The sequence below is a fragment of the Doryrhamphus excisus genome, linkage group LG3 (genome assembly GCF_037039965.1).
Source record: "Doryrhamphus excisus strain RoL-2023G ecotype Guam linkage group LG3, RoL_Dexc_Guam_v1.1, whole genome shotgun sequence".
Taxonomy (NCBI): domain Eukaryota; kingdom Metazoa; phylum Chordata; class Actinopteri; order Syngnathiformes; family Syngnathidae; genus Doryrhamphus; species Doryrhamphus excisus.
The window spans coordinates 25,556,801-25,571,347 of record NC_136359.1 but is presented as its reverse complement, the minus strand read 5'-3'; the positions used below and the strand labels follow the sequence as shown (position 1 = coordinate 25,571,347).

Here is a 14,547-nt window from a genome sequence, read left to right as displayed (position 1 = left end):
CGTTGTATCCATTAACTTTATTTTCCATGAGCTTGGAAGATATAGAGAAAGGATATAAATACAGACTTGATCCCCACTTTTCTCAGGGGTTATGTTCCGGGAGTACCAGCAAATGGCGAAAAAACGTGATTGATTGATAGGTTATTGACATTGTCCTCCAGTTTTACATTTGCAATAAAAACGTTTGTTGCATTTAACATTCAGCTCCAGATGATCTATGAACACATGGAATTGGAGTCGTGGTGTTGTAATACACAATTATGGTGTGTTCACGGGCCGCCGAACAAAGTGCAAAATCTGAACGCTTGGTGTGAGGTGTAAAGACATAAAAATGCAAAAAAAATACCTTATTTTCTGGACGAGTCGCACTTTTTTTCATAGGTTGGCTGTTCTTGTGACTTATACTCCAGAGCGACTTATACTCCAGAGCGACTTATACTCCAGAGCAACTTATACTCCAGAGCGACTTATACTCCAGAGCGACTTATACTCCAGAGTGACTTATACTCCAGAGCGACTTATACTCCAGAGCGACTTATACTCCAGAGCGACTTATACTCCAGAGCGACTTATACTCCAGAGCGACTTATACTCCAGAGCGACTTATACTCCAGAGCGACTTATACTCCAGAGCAACTTACAAATAAAAAAAATATTTACCGTATTTTCTGGACTATAAGTCGCTCCGGAGTATAAGTCACACAAGGTAGTAAAAACATACATAAGTCGCACTGGAGTATAAGTGGCATTTTTTGCGGGTAATTTATTTAAACTACTTGACCAAAACAGACATGAGGTCCTCTTGGAAGGCAAGTTCTAACATGAATAAAAGAATAGAGAACAGGCTGAATAGGTGTAAGATATGCTAACACAATGCTTATTCAGCTGCACAAAAAATAAACATGAACAGAAAAGGTATCCAGTGTTTATGGAACAAACGTTTTTTTCCATTTATAAGTCGCTCTGGAGTATAAGTCACAGGAACAGCCAACCTATGAAAAACATGCGACTTGTAGTCCGGAAAATACGGTATATAATTTCACAGCCAGCCACAAGAGGGCACTCTAGGCTTCCCCACCAATATCTCCTACTTTCTAACAATTCGATATTTAAACAGTAGATGTTAGCTTACAAAGACAACCGACAGAACGCAAACGCCTCCCAAAAGAAAACATCATGCATCTTGCAGCTGAAAACATCATCGAGCAGCAGAGAGAACGTTTGGAGAAAGTGAGAAACTTTTTAGGGACTGGCGTAAAGCGGAGGCTACTCTACTACGATGAAGAAAACAAAACAGTTAGTGTACTTAAAACTGTTTGTTATGTTTCATAAACACTGGACACCTTTTCTGATCATGTTTATTTTTTGTGTAGCTGAATAAGCATTGTGTTAGCATATCTTACACCTATTCATTCTGTTCTCTATTCTTTTATTCATGTTAGAACTTCCAAGAGGACCTAATGTCTGTTTTGGTCAAATAGTTTGTAAAACAAATTACCCACGAAAAATGTGACTTATACTCCAGTGGGACTTATAGTCCAGAAAATACGGTAATTATTACAGATATGGATATGTGACTTTTGTAAGATACTGTTAGCGTGTTAGTGGGGTCTTCCAGTGTAGATGATTGTTTGCACCTGTACACAGTTGGCTGCCAACTGCTCCGAATTAGCAGGGGCACCACATGAGGAAATGAGTCTTACTATAGTTGATGAGTGGGAAAAACCTAATGTCGAAGTCTAATAGCTTACCCGAAGAGCAGTGCTGAATCATTAAATAAAGTTTAAAGGTGGCGGTAATGACGCAAAACATTGAGACGTTAGCTTAACACTGCATGATAGCACTCCAACATTCATTCATTCATTTTCTACCGCTTTTCCTCACGAGGGTTGCGGAGGGTGCTGGAGCCTATCCCAGCTGTCTTCAGGCGAGAGGCGGGGTCCACCCTGGACTGGTGGCCAGCCAATCCCAGGGCACATATAGACAAACAACCATTCACACTCACATTCATACCTATGGACAATTTGGAGTGGCTAATTAACCTAGCATGTTTTTGGAATGTGGGAGGAAACCGGAGTACCCAGAGAAAACCCACGCATGCACGGGGAGAACATGCAAACTCCACACAGCGATGGCCCAGGGTGGAATTGAACCCTGGTCTCCTAGCTGTGAGGTCTGCACGCTAACCACTTGACCACCATGCAGCCGGCATGTTAAAAAACAGTTCTTCCATTCTGTGTGGAAGTGGTAGGTTTTTGACTTCTTAACCTTTGACTTTGGCTAACTGGTTAGGCACTGCTGTCCGATCTACAAACTGTAGATGTTTGCATCATATTAATTTCCGATTAAATTAATATGCAAAACACATCATTATAGTTTTACAGTTTTATCTTTAAATGCAGAAAACACCAAATAAGCCAAAATGGAGTGCAGCACTTCAATAGAGATGAAAAACAATCAATTAAAGAAATAACCAAGGTGTCAATATGTCATAACTTCAATGAAGGTTATAGTAATCGTAGTTGTTCATTTCTGCCTTCCATTCATCATTTATGTACTTTTCCGAGTATCTTCTGCATGTCTATAATTGCAAAACTATAAAAATGTGTGTAGCTTTAACCTTTTTGAGAGTTGTGTTAGTGAAGGACTACAGAGTCAAGCGGTGATGCCAACGTAGACGGGCAACAGAACGGACGTCTGCTTCCTGTCTTCATGTATTCAGCTAACTGGAAAATGCAAGCAGAGGGCAAAATCTCAAAATGTGTAAATCTTCTGAAAAAATGCTAACCGCAGCGTACGCAAACCAGGGTTCCACTGCAATGTATGTTTTTTTGTCCAATTCAAAGTACCTTTTGGTACTAAGCACAGCAAAGTTCTAGAATGTGTGGTTTATCTCCATCATTTTCCTTAAAGTTCGCATGGATTTGGTTCATGCTAATGACAAAGTTGGGAAAAAATAACCAAACTTCAAAGTATTCCAGCGGAATGATTTACTCTCCCAGGTCTTTCTAAAGCTCAGTCCCTAATTGGACTCGTTTCAGTCTTAGAACATTCGACAAAATGACTGACTGGCAGTCCGTGGATATTGTCACCTTTTTTAATGTCAGATTTCCCCAAAGAAAAATGTTTACAATCCATCTAACAATGACTCTTGTACAACAACATAAATACTGTGCTGGAAAAATGAATTCCAAAAGAGTAAGCTTTCCTCCACCCCCCCCCCCCCCCCCCCGCCCCCCCTAGTCTCTTTCTGTAAACATTGAAAAATGCAAATCAAGTGTGCTCAGCTCTCAACAAGACAACAACATCTAAATAACAACAACAGTTCCATCTGTGTGGCTTGGCTGCCTCCCTCTGCAAACAGTCTCCAACGGGCACCACCACACTTTTGCCGTACGGTTTTTGCTTTTCTAATCTTCATGTTCAGAGGACTCGGCTAGATTCAGCAGGTTGGATCAGACAGGAGCTTGTAGTCAAGGCATGCCCATCAGAAAAGGCTCGTCAGTGTGGTCTGCGACGGGCTCCGGCACTCGTGGACGTCCATGCCGCCCGCCACTGAGGTGAGCACGGAAGTGACTGTGGGCATGGTGGGGTTGGTCAAGTCTGTCAGCGTGGTGGGGGTGCTGGAAGGGCTCATGGAGGCGTTGGAGATCTCGGAGGCCGGGCCCGATGGCGTCCCCCCCTGCAGCGTGGAGCCGTCGGACGTCTTGTCCGCGCCGGTGCTTTCTTGTCGCAGAAGATTCCGCCTGAATTTGGCCCGAGCATTCTGGAACCAGACCTGGGAAAAGCATCGTATTGTTAAGTCAGAGAAATGGTGGCATGGAAAATGGTGATTTCTATGCCTCGCCGACTGACTAAACATAGCTCCAACGTTTACTCGTGACTCGTGACTCGTGACTCGTGACTCGTGACTCGTGTCCAGAGTCATAACACCATCCTGTTTTGGTTTTTTGTGACGAAAATATCCTGGTTTTCCTTGTCTTTCATAGGGACGTTACATGGAACGGCATGTGACAGAATCCCACAGAGTCTGCTATGCAGGTGGCTGTTTGAATGAGTGTTGTCAAAAAGCCAAAGAAAAAGAAAAACATTTTTCATTTTTTCAGAAAATTCAAACTTTTTAGGGCAGATTTTTCCCAAAAATGAACATGTTTGACCTCAGCTTCCTGAGTTGTTCTGGTTTTGAAGTCATTTTCATAACAATTTTTGAATGTTCTTGTAGTTTTTTTGGTTCTAGATAATTTATTGTTTTTAATTTTAATAATTTTATTATAATTTTATTGTAATTTTATTATAATTTTGTATAATTTCTATAATGTTTTATTAACTGTATTGATATTTTGTGATCTAACAATTTTCTATCCATATAGAGGAGGCATACTGTAACTGTAGTGAAGCGTATTGTCATTGCGTATTGTGATGAGATGTGTTCTGGTTTTTGGTAATCAATCAGGTCGTTTTCCTCCATTCGTGCGGACAGTTATCTGGTACCAGACCAGACCCCAGGCATCTTATTTCATTGAGCCATTTTGAAATGCGTGCTTTTTTACCAATAATAACCTGTAATCTGGCACAAAACAGCAGGATTTATTATTTATTATATTTGTGAAAAGAGTGAATCTGTGACGTGGTGAGGGATTTACAGTAATAATATAAACCACTACTGCTACTACTTAATATAATATTATATTTCTACTGCTTATCCTCACCAGGGTCACGGGGGTGCTGGAGCCTATCCCAGCTGTCTTTGGGCGAGAGGCGGGGTCCACCCTGGACTGGTCGGCAGCCAATCACAGGTCATAATGTTATGTTTCCCCCAAAATATATATAACATATGCAACAGAACATGTGTTCTGAAGAATGTCTTATATATCTCTATATAATCTCTGCTCATGAATGAAACTCCCAGTAGAGCAAGGGTGTCCAAACACATCGTTGAAGTCATCAACAATGGAATGTAACAATGTTCCAATAATAATCCATTATGCCAAATTAAGCAATTAACAAAGCAACAGATTTCGTTTTAGTAGGATGTCATTGTTTCACATTAGTTTAAGTCACATAAAAAAAGAAACATTCACTGACAATCATGTTCATTTTACCATTCAGAAGCCACCACGACTGACATAGTGGTGCATTACTGCATCTGTCCATCATCAATATGGGGATTTATTACATGCACAATGCCCACAGTGTACACCGGAAATAACACGGATGCTTGAGGTATTATTGTGTTGTTCATTCCGGCTTATATACTTTATGTATTTTACTTCATTTATCCATTTTGTGGCTTGAAATTGCTATGTTTTTATTATTTGATTCATAATAAGCTGTATTCAACCAATGTATTAATTTATATATTTGTGAAACATTGTGATGGAATGAAGCTGTGGTTGAAGCATTAAAACTCATAAATAATACATTTTCTCATATTATGTCTACTATATTGGGTATTGTGTATGCAGAGGAAAGGTGACTATAGGAATGTTATTTCCTGTAATAATGATAAGTAAATAAATAATAATAACTAATAAGGAGTCCTACTTCAGGTCTTAAACCAATTAACCACCATAAACAAAAGAATACTGTACTTACAGGAAATTAATGAATTAGTTCATTTTATTTTGGTGCATTTGAATTCAAATAGAAATGACAATATTAACCGAGGGAGGCTGCAATCTGTGCTGAGTCCTAGCAATGGAGCCGAGGGGGGTGGGGGGGGTGGGGGGGCATCAGCTGGGGGACGAGGCGTGAAAACTTGAAAGCATCAAAGCAAAACGGCTGCTTTGTCTTCAGCAAGCGTTAATTACAACAGGAGGATGAATTGTGTCTGAGGAAAACAATTGTCAAAATGATTTGTCCCCCCAGATAATATTACAATATTGTAATATTGCAGTGCTCGTCGGCACAACTAAAACACTCTTTTGTGTAGTTTCTCTGTTCTGCTACGTTAATTAAAAAGCTTTCGTCCCTTGACATTTCTTATTTCATGCTTTCTCTTTCAAATCATTTCTATTAATTCAGGATAGTTTTAAATGTCATAAATTCTACTTACTGATTTGAAAAGATTATACGTTCATTCATGTTGTACAGTAAATCCCCACTTATTGCAGAGGTTATCTTCCGGGACCACCAGCGACTTAGTAATTGATACACCCACACCAGCTTGGCGTTGACGTTCTCCTCCCATTTCTTGTCAACATTTGCAATAAAAGTGACTGTTGTAATTATTAGGTTAGATTCAGCTTTAGAATGGATTTTAGATTCAGCTTTAGAACCTTCAACCGTTGTTCACTGGCGGCACAGTCCGGGATTAAGCAATATAAAAGTTTCACTTTTTTTCATCTCACAGCAACTATGGTGCGTTCAAGGACCGCCAAACACAGTGCAAAACAAAAAATATCTATGGTTGAAGCATGAATGCATGAACATGCCCAGTGGCATATCTTTGGAGAAATAAATATATGACAAAATACTTTATGCAAAATATATGACCCAATTCAACCAAAAATACGCATTTTGTGAGGATGTGAGTTTTTATTGTTGAGGGTATCGATACCAAGTCTAGTATCAGTACAGGATTGATACTAACATGACAGGATTATTATTTTTATGTGTTCGCTTCTTATTTTCGCTAATATCTATTTTTGCTGTTGTATTGATCATACTGTTATATTTATCGATCGTGCGTATGTTGCTTAACAACTCGTGGAATATTCTTGGACACGTCCGGCTTTGAAATAGGATTTCAATGACAGGCAATTTAATTTTAAATTGTTTCCCATCAATTTCCTATATTTACTTTCATCAAAAAATCGAAATAAAAAATCCTCTCCAGTACTGGTTTATAAAATATTTGTTTCCTGCATTTTATTGTAATTCATAATTATGATCAACAAATGAAATGCAAAATGATTCCATATCGGCAATACTGTGCCTGCGTGTATCAGATCAATACCAAATTTTGCAGTATGAAATATACACATCAACAAATAAACACTAAGCCCTCGTCTGCTTTGCTTTTTCACAAATGTATTAATTAATAAATGATGCTAATTAATCCAAAACATGCAAGTTTTACGTATGTTAATGAAGCATTTTCAGGAATAAAAATGAATAAACTAAGTAAAATACAAATCTAAGGCATTCAGAAGACAAATTCACAAACTTTGGCTGACATGTCATATTCTACTCTGGTCACTAGGTGTCAGTAATGTTACTGTAACGTTCCATGAGACACACAAGCACCAGAACAACAGGCTTTTTATTGCAGGTTTGAACGATCTCACAACAAGCACAATAATCCCGAACACAGGCGGCTGTTTGCGGCCGTAACCAACACCAAGCTATGCTGTAACTCAACTGTGATGTCACTTCCTGTCCTGGGAAGACATTTACAGCAACACGCAAGTCTTATTTATGTCTTATTTTCTGGTGTCATGTCTTCTATGTTGTGTAATAGGAGTGTAAAGGTGACGATAGGGGTTTTATCTCCTGTCATCTAGACGGCTCTAATAATGTTAAAACCCTATTTAGAAGGTCGTAAGCAATGTTTCATGACGGGTACCCTGTGGATGATGCGGCATGTGAGGGAGTGAGAGTGTAGTCACCTGTAAAACCCGCTTGGTGAGGCCTGTCTTCTGGGCGAGCTGCTTGAGGTCCTTGGCGTCTGGGTTGTGGTTGATGGCAAAGTAGGACTTCATGGTCCTGAGCTGGTGGTGCTTAAAGGACGTCCGCATGCGCTTGGTCTTCTGACTGGAGCTGTACTGGGAGTCCCGGTCCATAGACTCGCTGTCATTCTCGTTGCAGCTCAGCGCTGCGGGTCAGCGGGGAAGAAGAAGAGAGAGATGATTACACAGCGGGAACTCCCATCCAATCGTTAATCATGGTGGTTTGGATGTTTCGCTGCCTTTCCAGACGCCCGAGGGACATGGATTCTCATGTTAGCGTCAATGAATTGCCAATTTTGTGTGTACAGGCGAGTCCCTAAAGTCTGGTCATGCAGGAAATGTGCTGTTCATGTGAATCCTGCAAAGCACGTTGACTTTGGAGAGGATATCGCTCATACAGTGGACCGCGATGGGAGTATCAATTCCATGGAATCCAAATGCTTTGGCAAAATGTTTGGTGTCCATTATTTGTTTCATTTGATTTCAGTAATATTAGTTGGAATGATGCATATATGGATTTCTGCAAAGACGCCCATTCGTGTCACACCGACTGGGCTCCTGTCTCCGAATCAAGTCCTCCACATGCTTATCCCCTGATTCAACGTTTTTGGTTTTTGGCATTTTGCATATGAACCTCATATATGTTTAGGTTGTATTGATTCTTGTATTGATCCTTGGATGCCAAATTTGATTAAGTTTTACCTCTCGTTATTCTCAAAGCTACCGCAAATGTTCAAATGACAGAATGGATATTTTGATCCTTGATATGAATGTTGATTACTCTCAGAAATGATTGATATTCATTCACGAATAAAAAACACATGTTTCACTTCAACATTTTTATGATGATCAGTTAATAAAAATTGATGTTAATAAATTTTTAATTTTTGTTAATTTTTTTGAAGAGGACATCTCGGTCCCTTATAAGGGTTGCAATTGATACTATTTAAGTAACATAAAATAACCAGTATTTGATGTTTGTTTTTGGGGGTGGAAAAGAAAATCACAAAATTATCAGAAAAAAAAAAGTCTGTCTCAAACCTGCTATCATGCATCACAGAAACAGAAAGTAGCATGAATATATATTCATATATATTTCTATATATAAAACCAAAAAAATAACAAAACAAGGAACACATGGGGACCATGCAATGTAACTTCACCGCAAGGATTATGCGAGCATAGAACGCTTACACAGAAAATGTTACTATTATACACTCATATGTAACCCACAAGGCATGCTGGGAAGGCCATGTACACACTCCCCCACCAGGTTACACAGCATGCCTTGCAGGTTACACATTAGTCTAGAAGTAGTAATGTTTTGTTTGTATATTAGTGTGTAAGAATTCATTTCAATAACCGTCATAGCCCGTGTGTGTGTTATTTTTGACGTTTGGATTTTTTATTGTTTTCCGCTAATCGTGGATGATATGCGAATCGTAGAGAGCTAACGTATTCTGGATTCAAGAAAATATGTGCCTGTGTCCAGACTTGAGTGACACCCTGTATACAGAATCAATGATGTTATATATATATATATGTGCAAAAACACACATAAATCCCATATTCCTAGAATTTTGAATGGATAATCTACCAGGAGGAAGTGCTGGCCAGGCTTTAGAACACACACACACACACACACACACATTTGTCCCAGTCGGCATATTTCTTGGCATTAGCCGAAGTGTTGCTGCTGCATAACGGTTGCTACTGAATATCATAACGCGGCGATGCTGAGTACCAAGTGAGTGAAAAGCATCAGAATAACACTTCTCTTAATGAGTCCATGTAGGCCACAACAAATGCTGCATTTATAGAACAAAAGGCATATGCTGCAACGTTTAAGCAGGAAGCGGTCTGGGCATTGTGTCCCGGTGCTTTTCCTCGTCCAACATATTCACAACTTCCGGTCCGAGCACGTGCCACGGAACCGCCACCTTGGGCTGGCGCGTCCCGATGCTCAGGTGACGTTGGATGTTGTTACCCGATTGAAGCAGAAGAGGGCGCGCTACACGACTTTTCACCTAACTTTTGACCCTCGTTCATGACCCATTATGCTTTTATTTCACTAAATATCAAATGTGATGTTTATATAATCTTATACTTTTAATGAATGTGTATTTTTTCCAGATGAAATAGTCGGACGTTTTGAGTTTTAATATCAGGGTGTTAAAGCTGAGGTGTCCATCATGAAGGCCTGCATGCTAAAAAAAAAATGTAGGATTTATATATATATATTATTTTGGTGCATCTTAATTCAAATATATATATAACATATATATATTCATATATATTATATATATATCTTTATACTTATATTATATATATATAAGTCCCCACAAAATCCAATATGCTACGCTTTCTATACATTTGTAAAAAAAAAAAAAAAACCCTGACATGTCTGATTGTGTTATGACCATCAGCATTTTCTCTGTACCCTTTTTTTCTGTGCTTTTTTTTTGGGGGGGGGGGGCTTTTTTGTAATTTCATTTTTAGAATGTGCCTTATTATAGCCCCTGGACTGTACGATATATGTATAAATATATATATTTCTGTATATATGAAATGTGTGTTTATTATTTGATTTTATTTTCAAGAATGTAGCCATCTTAACTATTTAACTAATGCATAAGAAAGTACAGAGCAAACAAAACGCTTATTTTTAAAAATATATTTAAAAATGTCGTTGTATTGAAATAAATAATATAGTAAAATATGAAGAAAATAAGAAGTAGCTCACTAACTGGTCCCTGCACAGCAAATGGTCATGTAGGAAAGTTATTGTACTCCCTGCTCTGTCTTGCAGTAACTAAGTGGGGGGTTGCATTGTGGGGGTCTGCAGATGTTATGCATCCTGACAAGTGGAAAAAGGGTGAAAGCAAAGGCGGAACATCAAAAACAAAGTTCTTATTTAACCCCAAAAAGACCACTTTAGATGTCCACATACTTATTTATTATATTTAGCTCGGCAACCAAGCATTTGGGCTTATATGACGAGAAGCTGTGTGAAAACTCAGTAAATATATTCACAACCATATTACGTGTATGCATGTATTTGACACGTTTTTCCACGCATCCTGCAATCTGCTGCTGTGAGGATGCAAATATCCATAGTTCATCCATGTGGTTCACTGCTACACATGCTGTATGCTCTCAAGGCACCGATTGGAACAAACTCGAGCAAAAAGTCCATTTCTGGACAAAATTTCTTAAAAAAAAAATAAATTCCCTTGCAGGCAGGGGTGCTAAAACTTTTAACCTTTTCCATCAGAGGCTACTCGGGAATATACACATGGAAGTGTGCGTAATAAAGCAAACGAGTGTATATCTAATAATATATTTCAATAACAATGACTTCGTTTGATTTTACACAAAAAAGAGGCCCCCCACGCCTCTGCCTTAAGACTTTTAAACAACAATGTATTTTATTTATTATACAGTTACATTAAACTGTATTATATTTTCATTTGTAAACGAAACGAAAGTTCTGCGCAAAATCGTGAGATCGGTTTACTTTACGCCGTGATCACGTCTAATTGTTCTCGTGGGCCAAAACGGCTCGTTACTATTTGCCCACAGGGTCTCTTCTTACCTGCGTTGTAGGCCGCCAGCTCCGAACCGGGCCCGGGACTCTTCCTCTTCCGAGGCCGCCCTTTCTGTACCGTCCCCACGCCGTTGAAGTAGGATAGTCCGAGCGTGTTGGCGGGTCCCAAGCCTTTGTGCGGGAGCACGTCCGCGTGGTTAAAGTGTGCCTGGTAGTCCCCCTGGATGAGAGTCTCAAAGTGCAGCCGACAGTAGACCAGACTGTCCTTCATGCCAAAGTGGTCCCCGGTGGTGAGCATCTTGCTGCAGGTGGAGCAGGTGAAGCAGTTCAGGTGGTAGACCAGGTCCCGGGCCCGCATCACCATCTCCGAGGCCGAGATGCCCAGGTGGCATCGAGCGCATCTCTGCACCGAAAATCTTCTGCGGGCAACACACAAGCCCATCAGCGGATGGACAGTGAACGCAGCGCGGCAGGACGACGTGGTGCCTTCATGGACTTAAACCCTGATAGCACTTTTTTTTTTTTTAAAATATATGTACCTCTCTAGGTTGTATTGAAATATAGGATTTTGCATGTTTTAACTGATATTTTTTTACTGTCAACCAAAATGAAAATCATAAAGTGACATTCATCGATTAGTGACCTTTATGTTAGCATTTTAGCTAGGTCGTCCATGGCCATTTTAAGGCTAATTAGTAAATATTGAACATTTGTGTTCAATATAAATGTGAATTTGGGGTAGCCACAGCCCGGGATAGTCACATGACCGTCACATGACAACCACCCCTAAATGTGTCTTTTAGGACATTTGGGTCGTACGGGTTCCTTATCCAGAGCTAGAACCTGGTTGTGAAGTTGCTGCGGGCCCTCCTACCTGTAGTAGTCCTCCTTGCAGTAGATGCTGCCGTCCTTGCTGAAGCAGGTGAGCTCAGACTCCAGGTTGAGTTTGCACTCGCAGCACTTGAGGCATCTCATGTGCCATTGCTTGTCCACGGCCAGCAGGTAGTACCGGTCCGAGATTTTCCGGCCGCAGCCGGCGCAGAGAGCCACCCGCTCCGTGGTCATGCACGGCACGGCCTGCAAGGCAGCGTGGAGGGCACACGGAACAGACACGGTCAAGTGTTTATATTACAATGAAATCCTATTTAGACACCCTGTATATTTTTAAACAACACATAAAAATAGCTTATATTATAAAAGTGACACAGTGAAAAGTAAAACATTTAAATGACTTGCAGTACAATTGTAATTTTCAAAATAAAACAAATGTGTGTATAATAATTAAATGTAAACATTATATATTAAATTGAACCCATCAGTAAACGTCAAACTGCAAAGTACATATTTTATGTGTTATAAAAAGAGCAGCTACATTTGTCATTATTATTATTATTTGACTTCCCCAACTTTCCTAGTTGAACAAACACGATGAAAATACGATGAAGATGACAGCGAGGATCCAAACGCTTCCTACCGTCTCCGTGTCCCCCATGTCGATGGCGGAGCTGATGGCCGACTCGCTCTTTCCTCTGCGGTCCATCTCCTCCACCACGCCGTGCACGTCCCCTCCGGGAAGGCCGTGGAAGAGCATCGTCGCCGCGGATGGGAGGATGTTGTAGCTGTTCTCTTCGGTTCTATAAGCCAAGATGTCCATCAGAGGAGAAAAGAATGCAGTAAAGTCCAGGCTTTTTCCCTTTTGTTGAAGTTAAAATCCCAAAATCGGGGAGGCAAAATACCAATCTTCTTATCCGGATTTAATTCATTGTCCTTCATCGGGTGATTGACAATCAGCACGGACCTATGCGTCGATTGTTTTTTTTTCTCCTCCACAAAAAAGTAGCATGTATGCTGCACCTCCACCTCGCCAGGGAGGGAAATTTAAGAAGCTAGAATACAAAAGTTACTCTGCAGCCCCCCCAAAGTGAAGCCCCCTCGCCGTCCTTCAGGTTCAGCAGTCCGAGGTGTGATGTCAAAGCTTACATGTGACACATTTAGCCCAAAATGTGTCATTGGAGACTTTTTCTCCTCTCTGTCGTCTACTGCCAAAGAGGCTGCACACATGTGAGTGAAAAAGAAGAGGAGGAGCCGCTTTAGGTCTTTCTTTGGATGCGGGGCTCCTTATCAAGCGGGCCCTGTTGCGTCACGGCCTGCCCGGCCTGCTCATTGGCTGCGGGCCGCCGTCGCCCAACTGCTCCCGGCTACTTGAAGGAAGAGCTCCCGGTTACCGTCTTGTATGGCTTGGAAGGCGTGGACCACCGCTACTACTACTGCACACACACACTCACACGCACACACACACACACACACACACACACACACTCACACACACACACACACGTCAGTCTGCTGGGACTTTTGGACTCAGATGACGCACATCAGCATCACACAAAACTCACCATGGCACCAAGAAATTGGGATTAAATAATGGCATCACAGTACAACAACAACAATAATAATAATAATAATAATAATAATAATAATATGTACATATATGGGGCCGCTTTCATAGGCACTTATATCATTTTAATAAACACACTAAAACATAATCACATGTTAAATACACGTTGGTTAGGATATACAGTAAATAATAAAACATTCATTAATAGTCATTAATATTCATATTTTAACAAACAACACCTACAAAGCAGCTTTGCTTGATATTGTGTTGTTGGTAAAATTATTCCTATATGGTGTCCTAAATTTACAAAATGTGGACACACAATATATAAATACATTATAGAAGAAGGTTTAAATGTAATTAGTAATATTTATCATAAATAATCATGATGATTCATAATTATTATTTTAACAATAATTCAGAATAATAATAATAATAATAATATAATAATTATAATTGTATAATAATAATGATATAATATAATAATTGTGATTAGTACATTAAAAACATGTTTATAAGATATTATGAATAGAATGATTTTAAAAATTATAAAACCAGCGTTGGGATGCAAATGTAATTAATTGATGTAGATGTATTCATTATATATAATATTATATAAACATACGTACATATTTATTATTATTTTTTTAGTAATTGATTTTTATATTTTATCAATTAATTGAAAAAAATTAGGAAATCAAGCCCCCAGATAAACTTGGGTGCCATAACCCGAATTCCCCCCAAAATATGCAATTACAGCTCCATGAAAACAGGAAGGCCTCAATGTTTCTACGCCCCCCCCCCCTCCAATGTTGCCCTGACAAAAGCCACCAAAATGACTCCGTGTACTTGATTTAATTGTCATTTGTGTGCAGACTGCGAGCAGTTGGTTCAGCAACAGGGACCGCACCACGGACCTGAACGGATCCACT

At 39.8% G+C, this 14,547-nt stretch overlaps 1 protein-coding gene across 2 annotated transcripts; it reads right to left on the bottom strand.

Moving 5' to 3' along the window:
* Positions 1 to 3,233: 3,233 nt before the first annotated feature.
* On the bottom strand, positions 3,234 to 13,410 carry lhx2b (LIM homeobox 2b). 2 transcript variants are annotated; one of them, XM_058070509.2, is made up of 5 exons: positions 12,692 to 13,410; positions 12,092 to 12,294; positions 11,266 to 11,633; positions 7,611 to 7,816; positions 3,234 to 3,778 (listed from the first exon to the last, which is right to left on the bottom strand). In XM_058070509.2, exons 1-5 carry the CDS (start codon positions 12,869 to 12,871, stop codon positions 3,488 to 3,490), a joined length of 1,248 nt encoding a protein of 415 aa, XP_057926492.2. In that variant the 5' UTR covers positions 12,872 to 13,410; the 3' UTR covers positions 3,234 to 3,487. The 2 variants fall into 2 exon arrangements, with proteins under 2 accessions (XP_057926492.2, XP_057926491.2); XM_058070508.2 differs by having other exon boundaries at positions 11,266 to 11,636; positions 12,692 to 13,321.
* Between the last annotated feature and the right edge of the window lie 1,137 nt (positions 13,411 to 14,547).